Source organism: Equus przewalskii, chromosome 3 (assembly GCF_037783145.1).
Source record: "Equus przewalskii isolate Varuska chromosome 3, EquPr2, whole genome shotgun sequence".
NCBI classification, from domain to species: domain Eukaryota; kingdom Metazoa; phylum Chordata; class Mammalia; order Perissodactyla; family Equidae; genus Equus; species Equus przewalskii.
The window spans coordinates 37,129,011-37,150,372 of NC_091833.1; the positions used below are offsets into that span (position 1 = coordinate 37,129,011).

The 21,362-nt window shown below is 41.6% G+C and overlaps 1 protein-coding gene across 3 annotated transcripts in view; it reads left to right on the forward strand.

Moving 5' to 3' along the window:
- The window catches only part of MANBA (mannosidase beta), a 113,852-nt gene that overhangs the window by 26,756 nt on the left and 65,734 nt on the right, over positions 1-21,362 (forward strand). For all 3 annotated transcript variants that reach the window (XM_070614143.1, XM_070614145.1, XM_070614144.1), the window contains exons 6-7: positions 6,930-7,105; positions 8,010-8,120. In XM_070614143.1, the coding sequence (XP_070470244.1) occupies positions 6,930-7,105; positions 8,010-8,120 (287 nt within the window). The remainder of the gene's footprint in view (positions 1-6,929; positions 7,106-8,009; positions 8,121-21,362) is intronic.

Consider the following 21,362-nt stretch of genomic DNA (forward strand, 5'->3'; position numbering starts at 1 on the left):
GCGTCCTTTTCATCTTGCAGAAGCAGTCTGCCTCATTGGCAGATCCACCCCATGCTGACCTGAATGGTCCTCCACCTCCCTGCTAGTTCTTAACCCTCAGATCCATCCTACATTCTCAACTGTGACCTTTGAGTGTATTTTGTTTCTCTAAGTTGATTCAACATCTTTGCTTTTCAGGGTTGGGGTATAATTTATAGTGACTGTTAAGGTTTAATTATTCAAGGAACATATTTCCACCGTTTGACAGAAATGCTCACGTGACTGTTCTGCTGTTGTCAGGTCATTTGGGTCACACAGATGTATTTTAACAATCAAAGGAACTGTGGCACCCCATGATATGCATTCAGTGAGGGTCAGCCACATTCTCTGTGTTTGCAGACTTCAGTGTTCCTTCTTTTTACAGACATTTTGTTGTTACAGTCACCCTGATGGCTTTGTTTCGCATTGAATGTATTTGGTATTTGGGTTTAGGTTAGGCCTCCGAAAGGCCAAAAGTAACTTTGCTTTTGGTTTTCCTCATTGTCATATACAAATTTCAACCAATCCATGCCTGCTAATGTCTGTTGTTTTGGTGTGTGGAAGGTGGAGAGCACTGATCGGGAAGCTGGGCCCTCGTCCTGTGCGCTGGCTTGGGAGCCTTTGGACCAGGTTCTGTGCTTGGGGCCTCACAGACCTCACCTGTGGAGTGAGGGGGAGATGGCCTGGTCTGCTCAGCCTCCAGTGGTCCACGGTTCTTTCCCTGTGTCTGCAAATCACAGCAATCATTACAACCTACTGAGGGAAGAAGTGTGGGAGAACCCAGGTGTTCTTGGAGCTCGACACATGACTAAATGAAGACGTTGATACTTGAGGCTTTGTTACAATCAGGCCAAGCAAAGGCTTAGGTTGTAGTTGGAGAGTGAGTCTTTCTGGGAGTTAAGGACGCCCTTGAATTAATGTAACTCAGCCACCTTATTTCTCTACTTCTGTAGGGGAGGAAGACATTTCCTCTACCCTCTCTGGGTTCGTCTGGCCAGAGAATGAATTAAATTCACATATAGCAGGAGAAAATTAAATAAAGCTTTATAACACGCATACATGGGAGAGGTCAGGCAAGCTGAGCAACTCGCCAAAATGGCTGAAGCCCCCACCTTAAATATCATATCCAGCTAAAGACAAAAGAGGATGTTGGGGGTGGGGGGAGTCAGTTACAGGAGGTTATCAGACAAGCACAATAAACAAATGCAGATTTAAGTCCTTGCCTTCCCCATTGATTAAGGGTTTCTAGAGATAAGGTCATCCCCCCTTCTTCCTGGTAGAGAGGGAGATATCTTTACAGATGGAGATTTCCTTTACAATGTAAATGTCTCCTAACAAAGGGTAAGTAAATTCTACTTTTCAGTTGCTTGCCTGTCTGCAAAGTAACCAGCGCCAAATAATCATGCCAAAGAGACGTATGTTGGGGTGGCCAATCCCAGGCCCCCACACTTCCATGTCGTCTTCTACTTTTTTTTCCTCTTAGACAACTCACTAAAACTTTATTTTCCTGACAACATCTTGACAAAGAAGAAGACTGTATAGGAATATAAAAGGAGCTGGCATATTTTCAAGTATTTTAAAGGTCAGTGTATTGGCCACAGCTACATACATGGGAGTTGTCTTGAAGACTGCTTGCATGAAGAAGCAGCACATGTTAGCCTGGGCTGTGTAGCTGCTTACTCTTTCTACAGATTCCCGTCCAAGTCAGACCCAAGATAGTTGGTTGGTTTGTTTTTAAAAAGAATCCACTGAATCAACTTTGGAAAAACCTGAAAATGAGTCAGTGTCCAGAACCATGTTTTCTGCTGTCCCTTGGCTTGCCTGCCTGGTTGAGGGTACGTGGAACAACTTCAGAGAGCAGGACAGCAATGGGACACCCCTGGTCTGCGGGCCAGCGGAGGACTCAAGCTGTCAAGAGAGCAGGCGGCCTTGCCTTTCCACCCTGCTTGATAAAAAGTTCCTGTCCTTTTTGGGCCCAGAGTTGATCAGTCGGGGTGAGGAGAGGATGCAAAATTTGGTGTAACTGGGAGGAAGACCTGGGAGGGGCTATTAAGTCATTTAATGATCTTTCTTCCTTCCTATCCCCATCCTCAGTATTTTGTCCATTTTTGAAACGATCTTGCATTCCACTTTAGGACAGCTGGGGGTGGTAGGTATTCTTTAAGAAAAGGTCACTCGTTAGTGCTAGGAGAGAGATGGTAGGAAGCTGTGTTCTAGAAGTGAGTCTTAATTTATAAGAGGGAGCTCTCCTTAACCAGAAGCAGGGTTATATATTTTTAAATTAGCAAATGAAAAGACGTGACCACGTAGTACCAGTAAAATTATTAATTATTGAAGACTCTAAATGTGCTTTGTGAACCTAAACTATTTGAATTCTCCGTGGCTTCTGGAAGGAGGGTTGTACTCCATTTGGAAGAAGAGGAAAGGAAAAAATATGTTGGTCTGCTGTATCTGGTGACGATATGATAGGCTTGTAAATCTTCATGTTGGGTTTTTAACTCCACAGTCTTAGTTTTTTCGTTTAGTGGCACCGAAGGAAGTTAACAGGATGAGCTCCAGAGGAGCGCCATGTCAGAAGCCATAGAGGCGGGGATGCTACCCGCACCCTTTGGGGGTTGCCTTCTTTGTTTTCCTGCCGGAGGCTCTTACAAGCAGCTGATTCTCCACTGAGAGGAGGTCAAAGGAAACAGCAAAGGAGCCAGTTTGAACGGGTGGTGTTGGTTGGTAGGAGGTGCCTAGAAGGCAGAACTAAAATCTTTAGGTGGAAATTAAAGAAAAGTGAATTTCAAATCAGTGTAAAGAATGGCTTTACACTAGACCAGCAAAAAGGGAAAGCTGTTTTGTGAGGCAGAGGTTTTTGTCATTACAGATGTTAAAGAAAGATTAGTGTGGCCTTTTTGGGGAAGTATTCTAGGGTAGGGATCAGCGAACTTTTCCCGTAAAGGATCAGATAGTAAGTATGTTAGGCTTTTTGGTCCTGTGGCCTTTGTTGTAATGCTCAGCTCTGCCCTTGCGGTGCAAAGGCAGCCACAGGCTCTCTGTGCACAGCGGAGCGCGGCTGTTGTCCTAGCCTGCTTGGGCCACCACAGCAAGATGCCGTTGACTGGGGGCTTCAGCAGCAGCAACTGATTTCTCACAGTTCTGGAAGCTCAGACGTTCAAGGTCAAGGTGCTGGCCGATTCAGTTTTGTGGTGAGGGCTCTCTTCCTGGTTTGCAGATGCTACCTTTTTCGCTGTATCCTCACGTGATGGGGGTGGGATGAGGAGAGAAAGATAGATAGATAGGTGGACATCTTCCTCTTTTTATAAGGCCACAGTCCTATCAGATTAGGGTACCACCCTTATGACCTCATTTAACTTAATTCCCTCCTGAAGATCTTGTCTCCAGATACAATCGCATTGGGGGTTAGGGCTTCAGCGTGTGAATTTTTTTGGTGGGGGAGAGACACAATTTAGTCCATAGCCGCTGTGTTCCAATAAAATTGTGTAAATAAAATTTTATTTACAAAAATAGGAGGTAGGCCAGATCTGGCCCGAGGCCCCTAGTTTGCCGGCCGATGTCTAGGGAATCAAACATCATCAGAAGGTGGGCTGGGTGAGCTATCAGCATACTTCTAGTGCAGAAGTTCTATGGATCTGTGCTGCTATGGTTGAAGACTCAGCCAAAAGACATATTTGGTGTCTGTCATAGCTTGATGTCATCAGAACAAATGCTCCCCTATGTAATAAGACCCGTTCACCACTGTAAAAATCTTGACCACCACAAAGACATGGTTTTGGGGAAATTACTTGGGTGAAATTGGTGTAACTTAGGGGTTAAGTGTACAGTCTCTGGTTTCAGACCGTCTTGGTTCATATCCAAGCTCTGCTGTTTAACTAGCTGTGTGACCTTGGGCAAGTTAATTTATCTGTGCCTCAGTTTTCTCATCTCCTATAAAATGATGATAATAATAGAATTTACCTTATAGCCATGTTGTTATGCTTAAGTAGGTTAATACATGTTGCGAGTATAAAACAATGCCTAGCTCATAGTCAGTTCTTGAGAAATGCTATTATTCTTTCTTTCTTTCTTTTTTTTTATTGGCACCTGAGTGAACAACTGTTGCCAATCTTTTTTTTTTTCCTGCTTTTTCTCCCCAAATCCCCCCAGTACATAGTTGTATATTTTAGTTGTGGATCTTTCTAGTTGTGGCATGTGGGATGCTGCCTCAGGATGACTTGATGAGCGGTGCCATGTCCATGTCCAGGATCTGAACCAGCGAAACCCTGGGCCGCTGAAGTGGAGCATGAACTTAACCACTCGGGCGCGGGGCCGGCCCCATGTTATTATTTCTTGAAATAAGAGATAGTAAGGGAAGCCAGAGGGAATATGATAGGGAGCTAAAGGTCATGTAACTGTCAAAGATTTAGGGATATTTTAGAAAATCAACAGCTTTGAGTAAGATTGGAGCCTGTGCTTCTGTTTAAATACAATGAAAATGCCATAGAGGGAAAACTGAGAGACTTAGTATATACGTGGTAGGAGAAAGGTATCTTTAACAAAAAAGTGTGGTTGTCTTGATATATTTCCCTGTTTCTTAGAAAAACTTGGAGGCTATGGATCGGTAAACTGCAAAATTGGCTGGATCAGAGCAAACCTAATTCAGGGTTCATTGTCTAGCATTCCCGAGTATGGATTATTTAATAAATAAAAATAGTTCTTAAGTCCAGAATTCGTTTACTTCAGTGTGCGTCAGAGCCATCTAGACTTCTGGCTGATGCGAGATGCAAATGGTGAGATGTGGTGCATCAGGGCTCCCGTGGGTCTGCATTTGTGAGGAATGCCAGTTGCGAAGTCTTTGGTCATTGATCAGCATACAAACTTATCTTTTCTTTCTTTTGCAGTAAAGCCATGATTATCAATCGCCTCCTTATTGTAGGAGAAGGCTCCCTAAGATATTTCCTAGCTGATAACCTTCTTCCTTCTTCAGAGAGAACAGAAACTCCCTCAGTTTCTCGTCATGAATCATACAAACTTAAGTACACTGGCACTGCCACTGCTCTCCTCCTTTCCGTGGCAGGAAGGAATGAGACGTTTCGTTGGTGGCTCTGACGCACTGCCCATCCAGCCTTTTTGAGCGCTTCATCTCTGGTTCCTCCTGTGTAACCTGAAAAACACGGGTCTGCTTTTCCACCCTGCTCTTGCCCATGTCTGCTTTGGCATACTGTCTTATTAAAAACCAAAATCAGAGCCAGCCCTGATGGCCTAGTGGTTAACGTTCTGCACTCTCACCACTTCAGTGGCCCAGGTTCGTTTCCCGTCGCAGAACCACACCACCCGTCTCTCAATTGCCATAGTGTGGCGGGGGCTCACATAGAAGAACTAGAAGGACTTACAACTATAACTGGGGCTTTGGGGAGGGAAAAAAAGAGGAAGATAGGCAACAGGTGTTAGCTCAATGTGAATCTTTCCCTAAAAAAAAACAAAAACAGAAGAATTATTTTTCTTAATTTAAAACAAACAAACAAAAAACACAAATCCAATTCTGGAGACATTAAACAAACAAAGTAAATTTAATGGATGATGGAGGAAGGGGTTATATTGCACATAATATGAAACACTACTTCAAACCCTCTTGAAGCTTCTGCTCCATCCCCAGACTCCACTTGCAAAGTCCCGTTCCTTAAGGCAGCCGTCTTTTCTTCCTTTCCTCCCTATCACCTTCCTCTTCAGCCTTGCTCCCTCCTCTTTTTCTTTTCCTGCTCTCTGTTCCTGGATTTCTTTTCCATTCTCCAGGTGCAGTATTTGCAGTAGCCTAAATCCAAAATACATTCTAAGCGTTATATTTAAATACAGTGAATATTTCTGGTGCCTGTAAATTGTTATCTTTTTGCACAGATAGAAATTTAGTGTCTCTGCTTCTTCCATTTGCATCCTGGTATATGACTGTGCTGGGACCCCTAGTGATTTTTTAAAATGCAAGTCTGATCATGTATGCTTTTTGATGAAAAGTCTTCAATGGCTCCCCATTGATCTAGGGTGAAGTTGCGGAGCTCCGCCCGTGAGCCGGCGTGAGCTGGACCTGCTTGCTCCTCGTCGTGCTGCTCTCCCTCACCGGTCTCACCACCGCTCAGGTCCTTGCTACATGTTGCTCCTTCTCACACCTGGCTCTCACACCTTCCTTCGTGGGCTTGGAAGACTTGTTGTCTTCCTCTGAAGTTAGCTGAAGCGTCCTTCTGGCCTCATCTAGATAGCTTACCCTTTATAAGTTGGGTGTCCTTCCTTGCGGTGAATATTTTCTCAGAAGAGCCTTTAATTTTTCCGTCTTAGTGTTGTCACAGTTTTGTACTCGTCTTTATTGCATTAGACCTCTCATGAAGGCAGGGGCCGTGTTTACCCTGGTCATTGTTGAGTTCCCATCACTTAGCAAGGTGCATGGCATGTGGAGGGATCTCAGTGAATACTTCTTGGGTAAATGCTCTACGTGTAAAATATATCTTTTTTTTTCACATTTGATTAATTCTAATACATCTAAGTTTATACTTTATCATATGGCTTAAAAACGCTCATTATTTTTACTTTATGAAAAGGAACAAGCGTCAATCAACCTTGGAAAATTTATGTTATCTTTTCAGTGGTAATTTTCTATTTGTGCTCTATTAGTAAAGTTTTTACGACTTATGATTGTAATGTTTGTAGAGTACAAGTATATATAAAATATATAATTTCATTTATTCTTCTTTAGAATTAAAGATTAAAAGAGAATGTCTACTGTACTTTTTATCATGACAGCACTTGTGAGGTACTTACTGCTTTAAAAGCTGCTTCGGTCTTTCCATCAATGAATCCTAAGGCATGCAGCGATAATTCTTAGCATGTTATGTATATATTTATCTATGTATATGTTTTTTCTTTTTCTCTTTATGCCGTAGATGCCCGTGCCCAGGAGTGGAATCTTGAAATAGAGTCTTCTTTTGATGTTGTCAGCTCAAAGCCAGTTTATGGTCACGTGATGGTGGCCCTCCCTAAGTTGCAAACACAGCAGACACAAGGCATCGAACTTCAGCCCGGGGAAAGGGTTGTTGAGCTGTTTGTGAAAATTAACAAGGTGAACGATGGCACTTCCTGAAAGTACTAGATAAAAAGCAATACTGTTCAGAAGAAATGCTTAGAAAGAAGGGACTGAGTATGAAAGAAAGATGTATTGTTTTCTGTTTTCTCCTTCACTTTTAACCTATCATATATTTTTTGGGTGTGCGAGCTAAGGAATGATTTTCCCAAATTTTAAGATTAAGAAAATGGAGAATATGTGATCAATTTGGCATCTTTTCCTCCCAAGAAGTCAGGTGTGTTACTTTTTTTTTTTTTTGCAGTATTTGTAGTATCCTAAACCTAAAATACATCCTAAGCATTATATTTAAATACAGTGAATATTTTTGGTGCCTGTAAATTATTTTGAACATTGGTGCTTATTCTGCACGCAGAATTCGAATTCTAAACTTATGGTCTTTCATGGGTAGGTGTGGGCTGGATTTTGCCTTTTCTTTTTCTTTCTTTTTATTCTTCTAATTGATAATTGTGAACTGAAAAGGATGGAGCAAGTCGACGTTCAGTAACTGTTCAGATAAAGTAAAAACTCAAAACAATTTTTAGTTTTCAGCTTGAAAGAAGTCAACCTCAAAGTCCAATTCTAAATGTTAAGAATGGGGAATAAATGTAAGTTTGAGTGTTAAAAATGGAAAGGGTTGTTTTTCTGAACACCTGTGTGTTCTGCTCTTTCCCTTCCATTTGGTGTATTGATCCATGCTAAAATCCTGGTGTGTTGATCTTTAAATATTATCTATGGATTGGTATCATTTGGCATGATAGAGGGAGGGCGATTTATCTTGTTTTAGAAACTAGAATTTCTGTGTTTGACTATGAAAAATTGATATAATGCTCTGAATCACTCTATTATTTTGCTGAAAATATGCCACAGATTTCTTAGAATGACTTATGTTATGTTTTAAAAGAATATTTCCGTAGAAACTTGGTGGCCTCATGGACATGGAAACCAGACTGGGTACAACATGACAATTCTTTTTGAACTGGATGGAGGCTTAAGTATTGAAAAATCAGCTAAGGTAAGCAAATGCTTTAAAATATTTTGTGGAAAAAAGTATATTTCTTATTAAATAGTAATACAGATTTTTTCGTATGAAAGGAAGAAACCAATAAAGCTCCTGTAACCCCACCACTCAGAGATAATCACTAGTAACAGTTATATGCATTCAAGACCTTCTGTGTGTGTGTATGTGTGTATGTATTTATTTATTTTTTATTGCGGTCATATTGGTTTATAACTGTATAAATTTCGGGTGTGCGTCGTTATATTTCAGTTTCTGTGTAGACTACATTGTGTTCACCACCAAAGTCTAGTTGCCGTCTGTCACTGTACACGCGTGCCCCTTTACCCCTTTCACCTTCCTCATGCCCCACTTCCCCTCTGGTAGTGGCTAATCTGTTCTCTGTATTTATGTGTTTGTTTGTTTGTTTATCTTCCACGTATGAGTGAAGTCATAGGGTATTTGTCTTTCTCTATCTGACTTATTTTGCTTATCATAATGTCCTCAAGGTCCATGCATGTTGTCCCAAATGGCAGTTTTTCATCTTTTTTTTTGGCTGAGTAGTTTTCCAATGTGTGTGTATATCTATATCTATATCTGTATTTATATCTATATATATGTATCTATATATGTAGATAGATTTACATCTATCTAAATATCTATACCACATCTTCTTTATCCATTCATCTGTTGATAGGCACTTGGGTTGTTTCAAGTCTTGGGTATTGTGAAAGATGCTGCAGTAAACATAGGGATGCATAAGTCTTTTTGAATTGTCAATTTCATGTTTTTTGGATAAATACTCAGAAGTGGAATAGCTGGATCATATGGTAGCTCTATTTTTAATTTTTTGAAGAGTTTCCATACAGTTTTTCATCATGGCTGCACCAGTTTGCACTCCCACCAGCAGGGTATGAGGGTTCCCTTTTCTCCATATCCTCTCCAACACTTGTTATTTCTTGTCTTTTTAATAATAGCCATTCTGACAGTTGTGAGGTAATATCTTATTGTGGTTTTGATTTGCATTTCTCTAATAATTAGTGATGTTGAACATCTTTTTTTTTTTTTTGAGGAAGATTAGCGCTGAGCTAACATCTGCTTTCAATCCTCCTCTGTTTTGCTGAGGAAGACTGGCCCTGAGCTAACATCCGTGCCCATCTTCCTCTGTTTTATGTGGGATGCCTGCCACAGCATGGCTTGATAAGTGGTGCATAGGTCCGTACCCAGGATCCAAACTGGCAAACCCTGGGCCACCAAAGCAGAATGTGCGAACTTAACCGCTACACCACTGGGCTGGCCCCCGAACATCTTTTTATGTGCCTGTTAGCCATCTGTAAATCTTTGGAAAAATGTTTAATTGGGTAGTTTGTCTTTTTGTTGTTAAGCTGTATGAGTTTTTAATATATTTTGGATATTAAGCCCTTATCTAAGATTTGCAAGTATCTTTTCCCAGTTGGCAGATTGTCATTTCATTTTGTTGATGGTTTCCTTTGCTGTGCAGAAGCTTTTTAGTTTGTTGTAGTCCCATTTGTTTAATTTTTCTATTGTTTCCCATACCTGAGGAGACATAGTATTCAAAATGATACTGCTAAGACTGATGTCAAAGAGTGTACTGCCTATGTTTTCTTCTAGAAGTTTCATGGTTTCAGGTCTTACATTCAAGTCTGTAATCCATTTTCAGTTAATTTTTGTGTGTGGTGTAAGATAATGGTCTACTTTCATTCTTTTGCATGTGGCTGTCCAGTTTTCCCAACACCGTTTACTGAAGAGACTTTCCTTTCTCCATTGTATGTTCTTGGCTCCTTTGTTGAAAATTAGCTGTCCATAGTCGTGTGGGTGTATCTCTGGGCTCTCAGTTCTGTTCCATCGATCTGTGTTTCTGTTTTGGTGCCAGTACCATGCTGTTTTGATTACTATGGCTTTGTAGTATATTTTGAAGTCAGGGAGTGTGATACCTCCAGCTTTTTTTTTTTTCCTCAGGTTGTTTTGGCTATTTGGGCTCTTTTGTTGTTCCATATAAATTTTGGGATTCTTTGTTCTAGTTCTGTGAAAAATGTTGCTGGGATTCTGATTAGGATTGCATTGAATCTTTAGATTGCCTTAGGTTATATGGGCATTTTAACTGTGTTCATTCTTCCAAACCATGAGCATGGAATATCTTTCCATTTCTTTGAGTCTTCTTTGATTTCTTTCAACAACATCTTATAGTTTTGAGTCATTCACCTCCTTGGTTAAATTTATTCTTTTTGTTGTGATTGTAAATTGGATTGTAATCTTGTTTTCTCTTTCTGCTAGTTTGTTGTTAGTGTATAGAAATGCAACTGATTCATAATTTTTCATTCATTATCTTTGTTCTGTTTTTCTGGTGCTACTATTAATTAGATGTTGGATCTCCTGGACTGAGCAATATTCTTAGATTTTCCCTTCCATAATCCATCTCTTTTTTATTTTATCTGCTGGGAGATTTACTTGATTTTTATCTTCAATTTTTTAAATTAGGTATTTTATTTTTATTATCACTTAAAAATTTCTAAAAAGGTTTTTATTTTATTTAAAAAATTGCATCCTCATTGTATTTTATGGTTGTAAGATCTTCTCATTTCTGTTAGAATGTTAATTATTATAATAAGTATTTTTGAAGTTTTCTCTGCATTGTTTTTGTTTTCCATATTCCTTTCTTTCTTCTGTTTGTTTTGGTCTCTGTCTTTCCTACTAGAGACTTTGCTTGAATGTCTGGTGATCCAGTTCATTCTGAAGATTAAGGTGCAGAAACACAGATGATATATGAGCTTCAGTGTTCAGTATTCAGGTGGAAACACAGCTTTATCACGTGGTGCTGCCCACATGTCAGTAGCTATAGATCTTGTGTGTGTGTGTGTCTGTGTTACGCTTTGCCAGTGAGGACGCTTTTCAGTCTCTTGCCTGGGCATATAAGACTGGTTGTTACTATTCAAGGAGTCTAGTGACAGAAGGGGATTAAAGTTCTGACCGTGGTGCACAGAGTTTGATCACTTCCCCCCTTGCAGTGTGCTTCGTGTCCTCTAGCCTCTCTGATTCTGAAAGTCAAAATGATGGGCGAGCTTCAGGAGCCCCTTCTCCTAAGCAGTGTACTTGAGTTCTGCTGTTAGAATTAAAATACCTTACAGGTTATTACACATAAAACTGCCCCTCTATGTCACTTTAAAAATTCTGAAATTGAGTCCGATTGGACCTGGAGCCATCTGGAGAATTAGCCTTGTCCTGTAAAGTGATGCTCTCAGAGCCTCTCTGGAGAAGGACCCGCCCTCCCCGGCCCCCATCTATCAGGGACCGATGTTTTAAAAATATACAATAAGATGTTCCCCCCTGAAGATATAATCATTTGTTTTGCCTCTAAACCTACAAATAAGCCTTATGGTAACCTCAGCTGGAGGATATTGAAAGAAAAACTGTGACTTTAGTGTAAAGAAATGGCTAGGTCCTGCCCCGGTTGCGATACAGCACCAAGTACTGGAAAGAACTCTGATGTCACCTTGCACATTTGGTGTCACCTCTCCTGTGGGCCACACATGCTGAGTTTGGAGAGATACCCTTCATGAGCACATTGCCTAGTTTTCCTTTGTTTAATCTGCTCTGTAATTTGAGACAGTATGAGTGTGTGTTTATAGTATATTCAGGGAGAATGTCCTAGAGATGTCTAAAGAGCCAAAATGTCCACTCTTTTTCCGACCCTCTTGGCAAAAGATATGTGCCCTCACACATGTTGAGTTTGTTATGTGTCATCTTCATGAAAGTGTAAAAGACAGTGAGTCACTCCAACTTACCATAGAGAAAGAAGAGGAACTTCTGTGTTTTTCTCTGTGGGAAATAGCTTTTTTCATTTAGGCTACTATGGGTGCATCACTGTGCATTACACATAAAGATGCCACTCTTTGAATGATCCGTAGCAGGAGAGAAGGAAGATGTGTTGCCCCACACCTTGTGTTCATGAGTATCTGTGAGATGTGCCCTTTGGCTGTGGCTGCTGTAGAATTTGTTATTTCGAGGCTCGTTCATTCACTAAATACTCCGGGAGCATCCACTGTGTTTCAGCCCCTTTACTGGGCCCTGGTGGTAGAGCAGCGAGTTAGACACTGTTTCTGTTTCTCTCCGAGATCTTTTTTTTTTTTTTTAAAGCTTGGCACCTGAGCTAACAACTGTGGCCAATCTTTTTTTTTCTGCTTTATCTCCCCAAATCCCCCCGGTACATAGTTGTATATCTTAGTTGCAGGTCCTTCTAGTTGTGGCATGTGGGACGCCGCCTCAACGTGGCCTGACGAGCGGTGCCATGTCCGCGCCCAGGATCCGAACCAGCGAAACCCTGGGCCACCGCAGCAGAGCGCGCGAACTTAACCACTCGGCCACGGGGCCGGCCCCTCTCTCCGAAATCTTAATAAAGCTAATAATTTGGTTGGGAAATTAAATAATTTAAACAAGCCATTGCAATAAAGCATGTTAGAACTCTAGAGAAATAGAGAGCACTGTGGGAGCACAGAGCAGGGGCATCTGGGAAGATTCCTGGAGAAGGAGATATCTGTGTCCTGAGGGATAAATAGAATTGACCAGGCAACATAGCAGAAGTCCTTGCAAGACTACGTTAGGGCTCAGGGACTCGAAGGAATGCTGTGTGTTTGTGCAGGTGAAAGAGATTTCAGTGTGACTGTGTTTGACTTTGAAGTGGAACAATGGATGATGTCATAAAGGTAGGTGAGGGCAAGCTCTTGCAGGGCCTAGGAAGCCCTGTGAAGGAAGTAGACTGTCCTGAGGTCATGGGAAGTCTTTGAAGGGTTTTAAGGAGAGAGCAATGACATGTTTGTTTTACCAAGATTGTGTAGATCAAATTGGAAGAATGACCGGAGTGGGAGGCCAGTTAGGAGCTATGGTTTAATTCAGGCACAAGATGATGATTGCTTGGTCTGGAAAATTGCTGAGGAAAGAGGTTTGAGAGAGATTTAAGAGGTAATACCATCAGGCTTGTTGGTGTGGAGATGGGAGAGAAGGAGGAGTTAAGAATGGTTCTTAAGTTGCTGATTTGGGCCACTGACCAGATGGCAATTCTGTTCTTTGAGTTAAAGTACGTAGAAAGAAGAGCAGGTTTGAGGGATGGGATAGGCTGGAATTATTTCTGTGTTAGATTCTGTGTTGTGTGTGGAGTGATTGAGAGATATCCAAGAAATAATACTTGATAGGCATTTCATTATGTAGGTCTGGAGCTTAGGAATTAGATCTGGGTTAAAGATATAGATGTGTTAGTCAACAGAATATAGAGAATTGTCGCCATGGCTGGGGATGAGCTACCTCAGGGACTGCATAGAGAGGGGGGCTTAAGTGCAATCATTAAGCCCAGGAGTAGAAAAGGAGCCCATAGAAAATCTAAGAAGGAATGGCCAAAGAAGCAGAAGGGAAAGCAGTTTGAGTGGGGAGTCACAGAAGCCAGAGGAAGAGAGTGTTTTAAGAAGCAGAGAAAGCTCAAACAGTGTCTAATGCTGCAGGGAGCTCAAGTTAGAAAAGGAGTGAGGAAGATTGTTTAGATTTGGCAATAAGGAGATGACTGGTGACTTCAACCAGATGGAAATCAGATTGCAGCGGGTCGAGGAATGACTGAAGGTGGGGAAGTAGAGACAATGAGTACAGGCAACTCTCTAAAAGTGTTTCCTGGAAACGACACCTGAACCAGGCATAATGCTGGCTGGTTGGGGTCAGAAGATGGGCAGCATACAGGGGCCTATGCAAATAAGTAAATACATTGAGGTCCTGAGAGGCAGCTTTTTCTTCGATGGAGAAAGGTGGTGTCCATATAGAAAGGGGGCGAGCTAGAATGGATTGGAATTGGGGCTTATAGTGTGAACTGATGATTTTCAGCATATGTGGGTAGATATAGAAATATAAATGTAAATACGCATATGTGTGTATTTATGGATGCACGTGCACACACACACACACCCGGTTCTCTCCAGGTCTTTCCAGAGGTCCTGGGAATGATGTACTCTAGTAGCAATGACCAGAGCTGGTCCAGATTTGTTTTTTAAATAACGTTCTCTACTAAAAGGAATCATGGCTCTTTGGAGAACGGACTGACCCTGGGCCTGGAGCCTAGACTATCTTGCTGTAGTCCAGCTACAAAGGAAGACTTTACCGGCCAGCTAGAGAGTAAGAAGGTGCTCGAGAATGATGAAGCATGTTAAAAGGACACAGGGCCCAGTTTGATGTGCTCTCACTGGCCAAATCTGAGAGAATTTGAGCATTAACATAAAGAGTGGTAGTAAAAGATTATAATCCACTGAACAAAATAAAAATCCTGAGTGCACACTGACACAAATAATGCATGAATAAGTAAATGAGAGAAAGGAAAGTTATTCATTGAAATGGAAGGCCAAATAAAAAATGTAGAAAGAATACTAGAACTAGAATAATAATCACTTGATAACTGCTATAGTTATAAGTAATTCAGGCAAGAAATATGAATGGATGCTAAAACTAGAGGGCAAAAGTAGCATGAAATGTGGGGTATTTCTGTAGCCTCAAAGCACCTCTCAACAAGATATTTATTAATTATAATGGAGAAAAAAATGCAGTGGAGAAAGCTAGCAGACATCTCGTGATTAAGGTTACCACCACCACCGAGGCAGTGACGTAGTGTCCACCCAAGAAGCTGCAGCAAGAAGACAGCGTCATTTCTGTGGTGGTCCTCTCAAAGCAGGTAGCCTACATCTAATTAAGAGGAAGCATCAGACAATCCTAAATTGAGCTCCAGTTGCTAAAATCTTCAAATCTACTTCAATCTACTGTGATCTTCAAAAATGTCAAGGAAAGACCGAGGACCTGTTCCACATTGAAAGAGACGAGAGAGAGAGAACAACTGGGGGCAGTGCCTGGCTGTTTTTGCTAAAAACAATTCTACTGGGGCAAAAGACAAAACTTGAGTGGGGTCTCTGGTTGAAGGGTATTCAGGAGTTCTTTGTAGTGTCATTGAAACTTTTGTGTAAGTTTGAAATTGTTTTAACATAAAAAAGGACACTATTAAGAGAATGAGAAGCAATGACAGCAAAATCCTGCTGGGAAGGGTCTGGTAGATGGGGAAAGACTGAAGACAGCTCAAAACGAGAGAGAGAGAGAGAGAGAGAGACAGACAGACAGACAGAGAGTTGACAGACAGTTGGTAGTTGATGGTCCCTGATAAGGAAGGGGAGGGTGGCACCCCTTCACAAGTGGATGGATTCCCTTGGGGATGAGGGCTCTGTTTTTGTTGTCATAGGGATGAGAGTTAAAATTCCACATGTAGAGGAAAGGATGGAGGTTGGGGACGGAGGGAATTTTGAAATCTCTAGGACCACTTAAGGTATATTTTCTTTCTTTGGGAATTGCAAACTGTTCTTTCAGTGGCGTTTAAAGAGGAAAAAGTGAACCTGAAAAACAAAGTTTAAGGAGTGCTGATCGGATCACTTTTTTCTCTCCTGGGAACTAGGATGTAATGTTGTCTGTTGAAAGTAATGGGGGACAAGTTAGAAATGTGGGGAAAGTGAAGGCTTGAGATAGCCAGCGCTGAGAAAGGGCTAAGGCAACATGACAGGATTGGGAGGCAGCATTGAGGGCTCAAGTGAGGTTGAAAACTGGGAATCTTTATCTGAGAGTCAAATACCTTCACTTTGAAAGAACTATTGATTTCTGATTGTGACATAGTGGGCTGGTTTGGTGGTGTTTTGCAGGGTGTTATCAGCATGTGGTATGGTTTGACATTGTTTCCTGAACCTTTGCCCACCTTGCTTGTACGCATGCTAATTAAATGCCGCATATCTGAGCAATAAAGTTTGAGGTCAGGCTTGGATCTGAAACTGCGTATCTTTCTCTGCTATGGTTTTTGAAATTATCTTCTTATTTCTAAAATGTTACAAGAACAGTAATTCTGTATTCTGTAGGAGTCTTAAGGTACTATTTGATTTAGCCTGTTAAAACTTTACTATAACATTTTACTCAGTTGTGTATTCTGCTCATTAGGGGGCTCCGAAGAGAGCCATGAAGGAGATCAAAGGAAGAACGGGTAAAGGGATAAGATAATGTGAAGGCAAGGAGAGCTGAGGACACACTTGCTAATTCTCCGACTTGTTACTGATGATATTTTTTCACTTGTCTGGAGTGGGGTGGATGTGGAGAGGAAGCGAGCTTAAAGTGCAGCGTGGGAGACCGAGGTTCCTCGCGGGAGAGGCTCTGCGTAGTCAGGATTGTTTCTACTGGAACGGTAACCGAGGAGCATCTCAGAATTCGTTTGCAGTGAGAACTTTGAATAGTAGCTATGTCCCTTTGTCCATTTGAGTGGGATGGTAGAGGTTAGGTCGAAGGATCTCTTAGACCTCCCGATAGTCCCCTCTGTACAAGGACTGTGCCGAAGAGGAGATGTAAAAATGTGAGCTCCTTGCAAGTTTCAGGAATCCATGTTTGCTTTTGAAATTAGGATAAAGAGTGTAGATTGCTGCCGAATTTGGTAAGAGAGAGATGATGCCTAGGTCACCTTTGTTTCCATCGGGGGTGTTCTTCCAGGGAATTCTGGTTCCTGCCAGTCCCAGATTTCTTAATGTTCTCAGATGGTTTCTGACTTGCCACTGTCTCAGCAGGCAAGGAATTTCACTGCTTCTTGCCATCATTTTCTGTGTCCTGGCAGGAATCTCTTAGTCTTCTTTCTTTCCAGCCTTTGTTCGGGGGGACTATGTCAGACTGGGATGAATTTTTTATATATTATGAAGTATCACACATATACAGAAAAATACAGAGTGTGAGTGAACGCCTTAATGAATGCTTAGGAAATGAGCACTCATGTGACAGTCACCTTGATCAGGAAGGAGGGCGTTACTAGCATTGCTAGCACCTCAGAAGCCCCCCACTTTGTGAGCCCTGCAACTGCTGCTCCTCCCTCCTTCCCAGAGACCCTCTGTCCTGACTGTTGACACTGTAGTTTGTTTCTGCCTGTTTTTAAACTTTATATATGTGGAACCACATAGTATGTGTTCTTTTGTGTCTGGCTAATTTGCCTCAACATTATATTTGTGACATTTAGATATGTTGTGTGTAGCTGTGGTTTGTTTATTTACATCGCTGTGTCATATTTCATTGTATTACACATTCTGCTGTTGAAATCTGGGACGTCTCCAGTTTTGACTATTCTGAGTAGTGCTGCTATACATTGTCGCTATGACCCTCAGAGCACGTGTGCCCAGCAGCATCTCTCCCGGTAATGCACTGCTGGGCCCAGTGCGTGGTTCGGGTTCCTGAGAGAATGCTCGGCTGCCTCCATACGGGCTGTATTTCACCTTGGCTACACGGCTCACGTCTCGCCGGCACTCAGTATTGTGTCAGACAGGAGTTCTTTCCCTCATCACCGGCCCCTCCTCATCTCACCTCTATTGCCCTTGTTTCCTGATGGTTTCATTGTTATCCTGGACTTGCTTTATGCAAAAATATTCGTATTTAAAAATATCACTGTGGGCCGGCCTGGTGGCTCAGCAGTTAAGTGCGCACGTTCCACTTTGGTGGCCCGGGGTTCCCTGGTTCAGATCCCGGGTGGGGACATGGCACCGCTTGTCAAGCCATGCTGTGGCAGGCGTCCCACGTATAAAGTAGAGGAAGATGGGCACAGATGTTAGCTCAGGGCCAGTCTTCCTCAGCAAAAAGAGGAGGATTGGCAGCAGTTAGCTCAGGGCTGATCTTCCTCAAAAAAATGAAAAAATAAAAAAAAATCATTGAAGTCCATCTTGCTTCAGTTTTATATCTTTCTTGCCCCTCTTCCAGTGAGATTAGACATGTGTGTGTTGGTTTTTGTTTACTGGGTGTGTCACAGGACAGCAGCACATTTGACTCAGACTGAGGCCTAGGGAAGTGACAAGTTTTGGATGCAGCCCGTGCCGCAGAAATGGACGGGATTGTGACAGAGTGCGGATGCTGTGGGGCGAGTGCTGGCCTCATTCCTTTGTGAACAGGGGAAAATATCTTGATGACTGAATTTTTTTTTTTTATTGTTGAAAGGAGCAACTTTGGAGCAAGTGGTTTAAATATAAAGGGAGGTAATACAAGGAAAAGTTAACAGGCACTTTAAAAATAAATTAAAAAAGAAAAGATAAGTGTTGAGATATTTGTAAGTTTTGTCAAACAAGTCATTTCAAGAGGGACTTTAGAATGGGAGTCTGGGAGAGTCAGTTTTATCAGTTTGGGGAACCGACTTGATTTTTTAACAAAAGAGAAAGTTTTGTGTATAAATTGTTGTGGGAGGGGTTGCTCTGGGTAAATGGAATAAAAAAAACCCTTTCCAATCACTATGTTTGCCATTTTCTGTCCAGGTTAAGGAATATTTTTATCCTATAAATGGAGTATATTTCTTTGCCTAGGGAACGTGTGTTAAAAGCATAATAAATATTTTTGAATGACAATTATGATTTACATTTCTGGAAAATAGGAAATCCGTTAGTTGATATTTCTCTTTAGCACATCTTACTTTGTAAGACTCTCTCAAGTATTCCCTATATAAGGTAAATCTTTTTGCTGAAAGCAACAGAAGGCAGTTGCTGTTTATGTTGGACCTCACATCAAGGTTCTCCACTTACACTATTGTAGGGGAATAGCAAACATAACGTAGTAGTATGCGTTCCACAAATAGAAATTGTACTGCCGGCTTCCCATCCGGGGAGGTCGCAGAGGGCCCGGCCGCAGCCCACCAAGGCGCTTTGTTTTGAATCTCACTTCCATCCTCCGCTCTCCTGTGCCCTGTTCATCTCTGTGCTGCCTGCAGGGGAGGGAGCGGGCACAGTGCCCGTGGGGCCTTTTCCTTTCCTTTCTGAGCGCTACTCTTTGCTCTCTAAAGACCTGAAAAGTATATAGCCAAAAAATATGGAATTCAGAATATAATTCAGGTGTATTCTGACCACTTCTGCACTTTTGCTCAATACTGAGATTCACAGAGGTTCTGAAGTGTGTCTCCTTTTGTATTTCCTCAGTTTCCTGGGGCAGCCATCACAAATGGAGTAGCTTAAAACATAAAGAATTTATTTTCTCACAGTTCTTGAGGCTGGAAGTCCCAAATCAAAGTGTTGTCAGGACTCATGTTCCTTCTGAAGTCTCAGGGAGGATGCTTCTGTGCCTCTTCGGGGTTGCTGGTAATCCTTGGCATTTCTTGGCTTGTGGCCGCCTTACTCTGATCTCTGCCTCTGTCATCCCATGGCCTTCTCCCCGTGTGTGTCTCTGCTTTTCTTAGAGGGACACCAGCCATTGGATTAGAGCCCACCCTGATGCAGTACGACCTCATTTAATTAAATCTGCAAAGACCCGCTTTCCGAATAAGATCACATTCTGAGTTTCTGAGTGACATGAATTTTGAGGGGATGCTGTTCAACCCAGTATACCTTCCTTTTGTCTTTCTCCCCATCAAAGGTTAATTAAACATTTCCAAAACAGCTCCATGCGGTGGCTGACCCGGGTCGGCGAGAGGAGCCTGGGAGCACTTAGCCCTGGGTATAGGCAGTGAAGTGGGTACATTGTGTGTTGACTATAGGTTGGCCTGTTTTTCATTAGTAGTACATCCTGGCAATTCTATGCCATGTCAGTGATAAAATACTCATACCCACAAAATCTTTTGTTCTAAATTTTACCCACATGTGTGATTATTCTTGAGTTTTAATAATATATATGTAGGCTTTTTATTTAACTTAGCACATTTTATTATTAACCCTTTAATAATTGTTGCATTCTACATGGAAATGAATTTGGAGAACTTAGTTATGTGGTCGTTCCCACGCTTGTGGAGACTCAACTTCATATAGTCATTTTGAAAGTAAGTTCCTAAGAGTTTTGGATCGTTTAAACTTGTTTTGGACATAGTTTATGTCCCCAGTCCCTGTCATATTACATATTATTGCATTTAAAAGTAGATTAGAAACAGTGATAGAACAGCGATTATAAAAAAGAAGAAACTCAACGTGAATTACTTCAGTGTGACCTCTTGGAGTTTTTATTTTTATGTTTAAAATTTTAAATAGAAAGAAATAATTGATAAGCTGGACTTCATTACAATTAAAAAACTTGTGCTCTGCCAAAGACAATGTCAACAGAATGAGAAGACAAGTCACAGACTGGGAGAAAATGTTTGCAAAAGACACATCTGTTAAACAAAATGTACAAAGAGCTCAACAATAAGAAAACAAAAAACCTGATTAAAAAATGGGCCAACACCTTAATAGAAAACTCACCAAAGAAGAGACACAGATGGCAAATAAGCATCTGAAAAGATGCTCCACATCGTATGTTATCAGAAAAACACAAATGAAAACAACAGTGCAATAGCACTACACACCTGTTAGAATGGCCAAAATCCAGAACACGGGCAATTCCAGATGCTGATGAGGATGTGGAACGACGGGAACTCTGAGTCATTGCTGGTGGGAATGCAAAATGGGGCAGTCAGTCGCTTTGGAAGACAGCCTGGCAGCCTCTTACAAAACTGAACATACTCTTCCCATGCAATCCAGCAATCCGTCTGCTTGGTATTTACCCAAAGGAGTTGAAAACTTATGTCCACATAAAAACCTGCACGTAGATGTTAAAGCAGCTTTATTCGTAATTGCCAAAGCTTGGAAGCAACCAAGATGTCCTTCAGTTAATGAAGTGATAAATAGCCTGTGGTATATCCAGACAATGAAATGTTATTCAGTGCTAAAAAGAAATGAATTATCAAGCCATGGAAAGACGTGGAGGAACCAGAAGCCACTCGGAAGATTCAAGTACATGACACTCTGGAAAAGGCAAAAATATGGGGACAGTAAAAAGATGAATGGCTGGCAGGTGTTGAGAGGAGGAGGCAGGGATGAACACGTGGAGCACAGAGGGTTTTTAGGGCAGTGGGCCTACTGTGTATGACACCATAATGATGGCTGCAGGTCATTATACGTTTCTCCCAGTGCATAGAGTATACAGCACCATGAGCGAACCACATGTGAGCTGTGCACTTTGGGCGACTATGATGTGTCAGGAGAGGTTCACCAGTTATGACAACTCTGTCCCTGCAGTGGGGGATGGTGGTAATGGGGAGACTGTGCATTGTGGGGGCAGGACATCTGTGGGAACTTTGTGTACCCTCCTCTCAATTTTGCTGTGAACTTTAAACTGCTCTAAAAAAAAATAGTCTTTATTAAAAAAAAAACTTAGGGAAAAGTGTGAATTGTGATGTGTAACATGTAATACTTTGCTTGGTAAGTGAACTGTTGT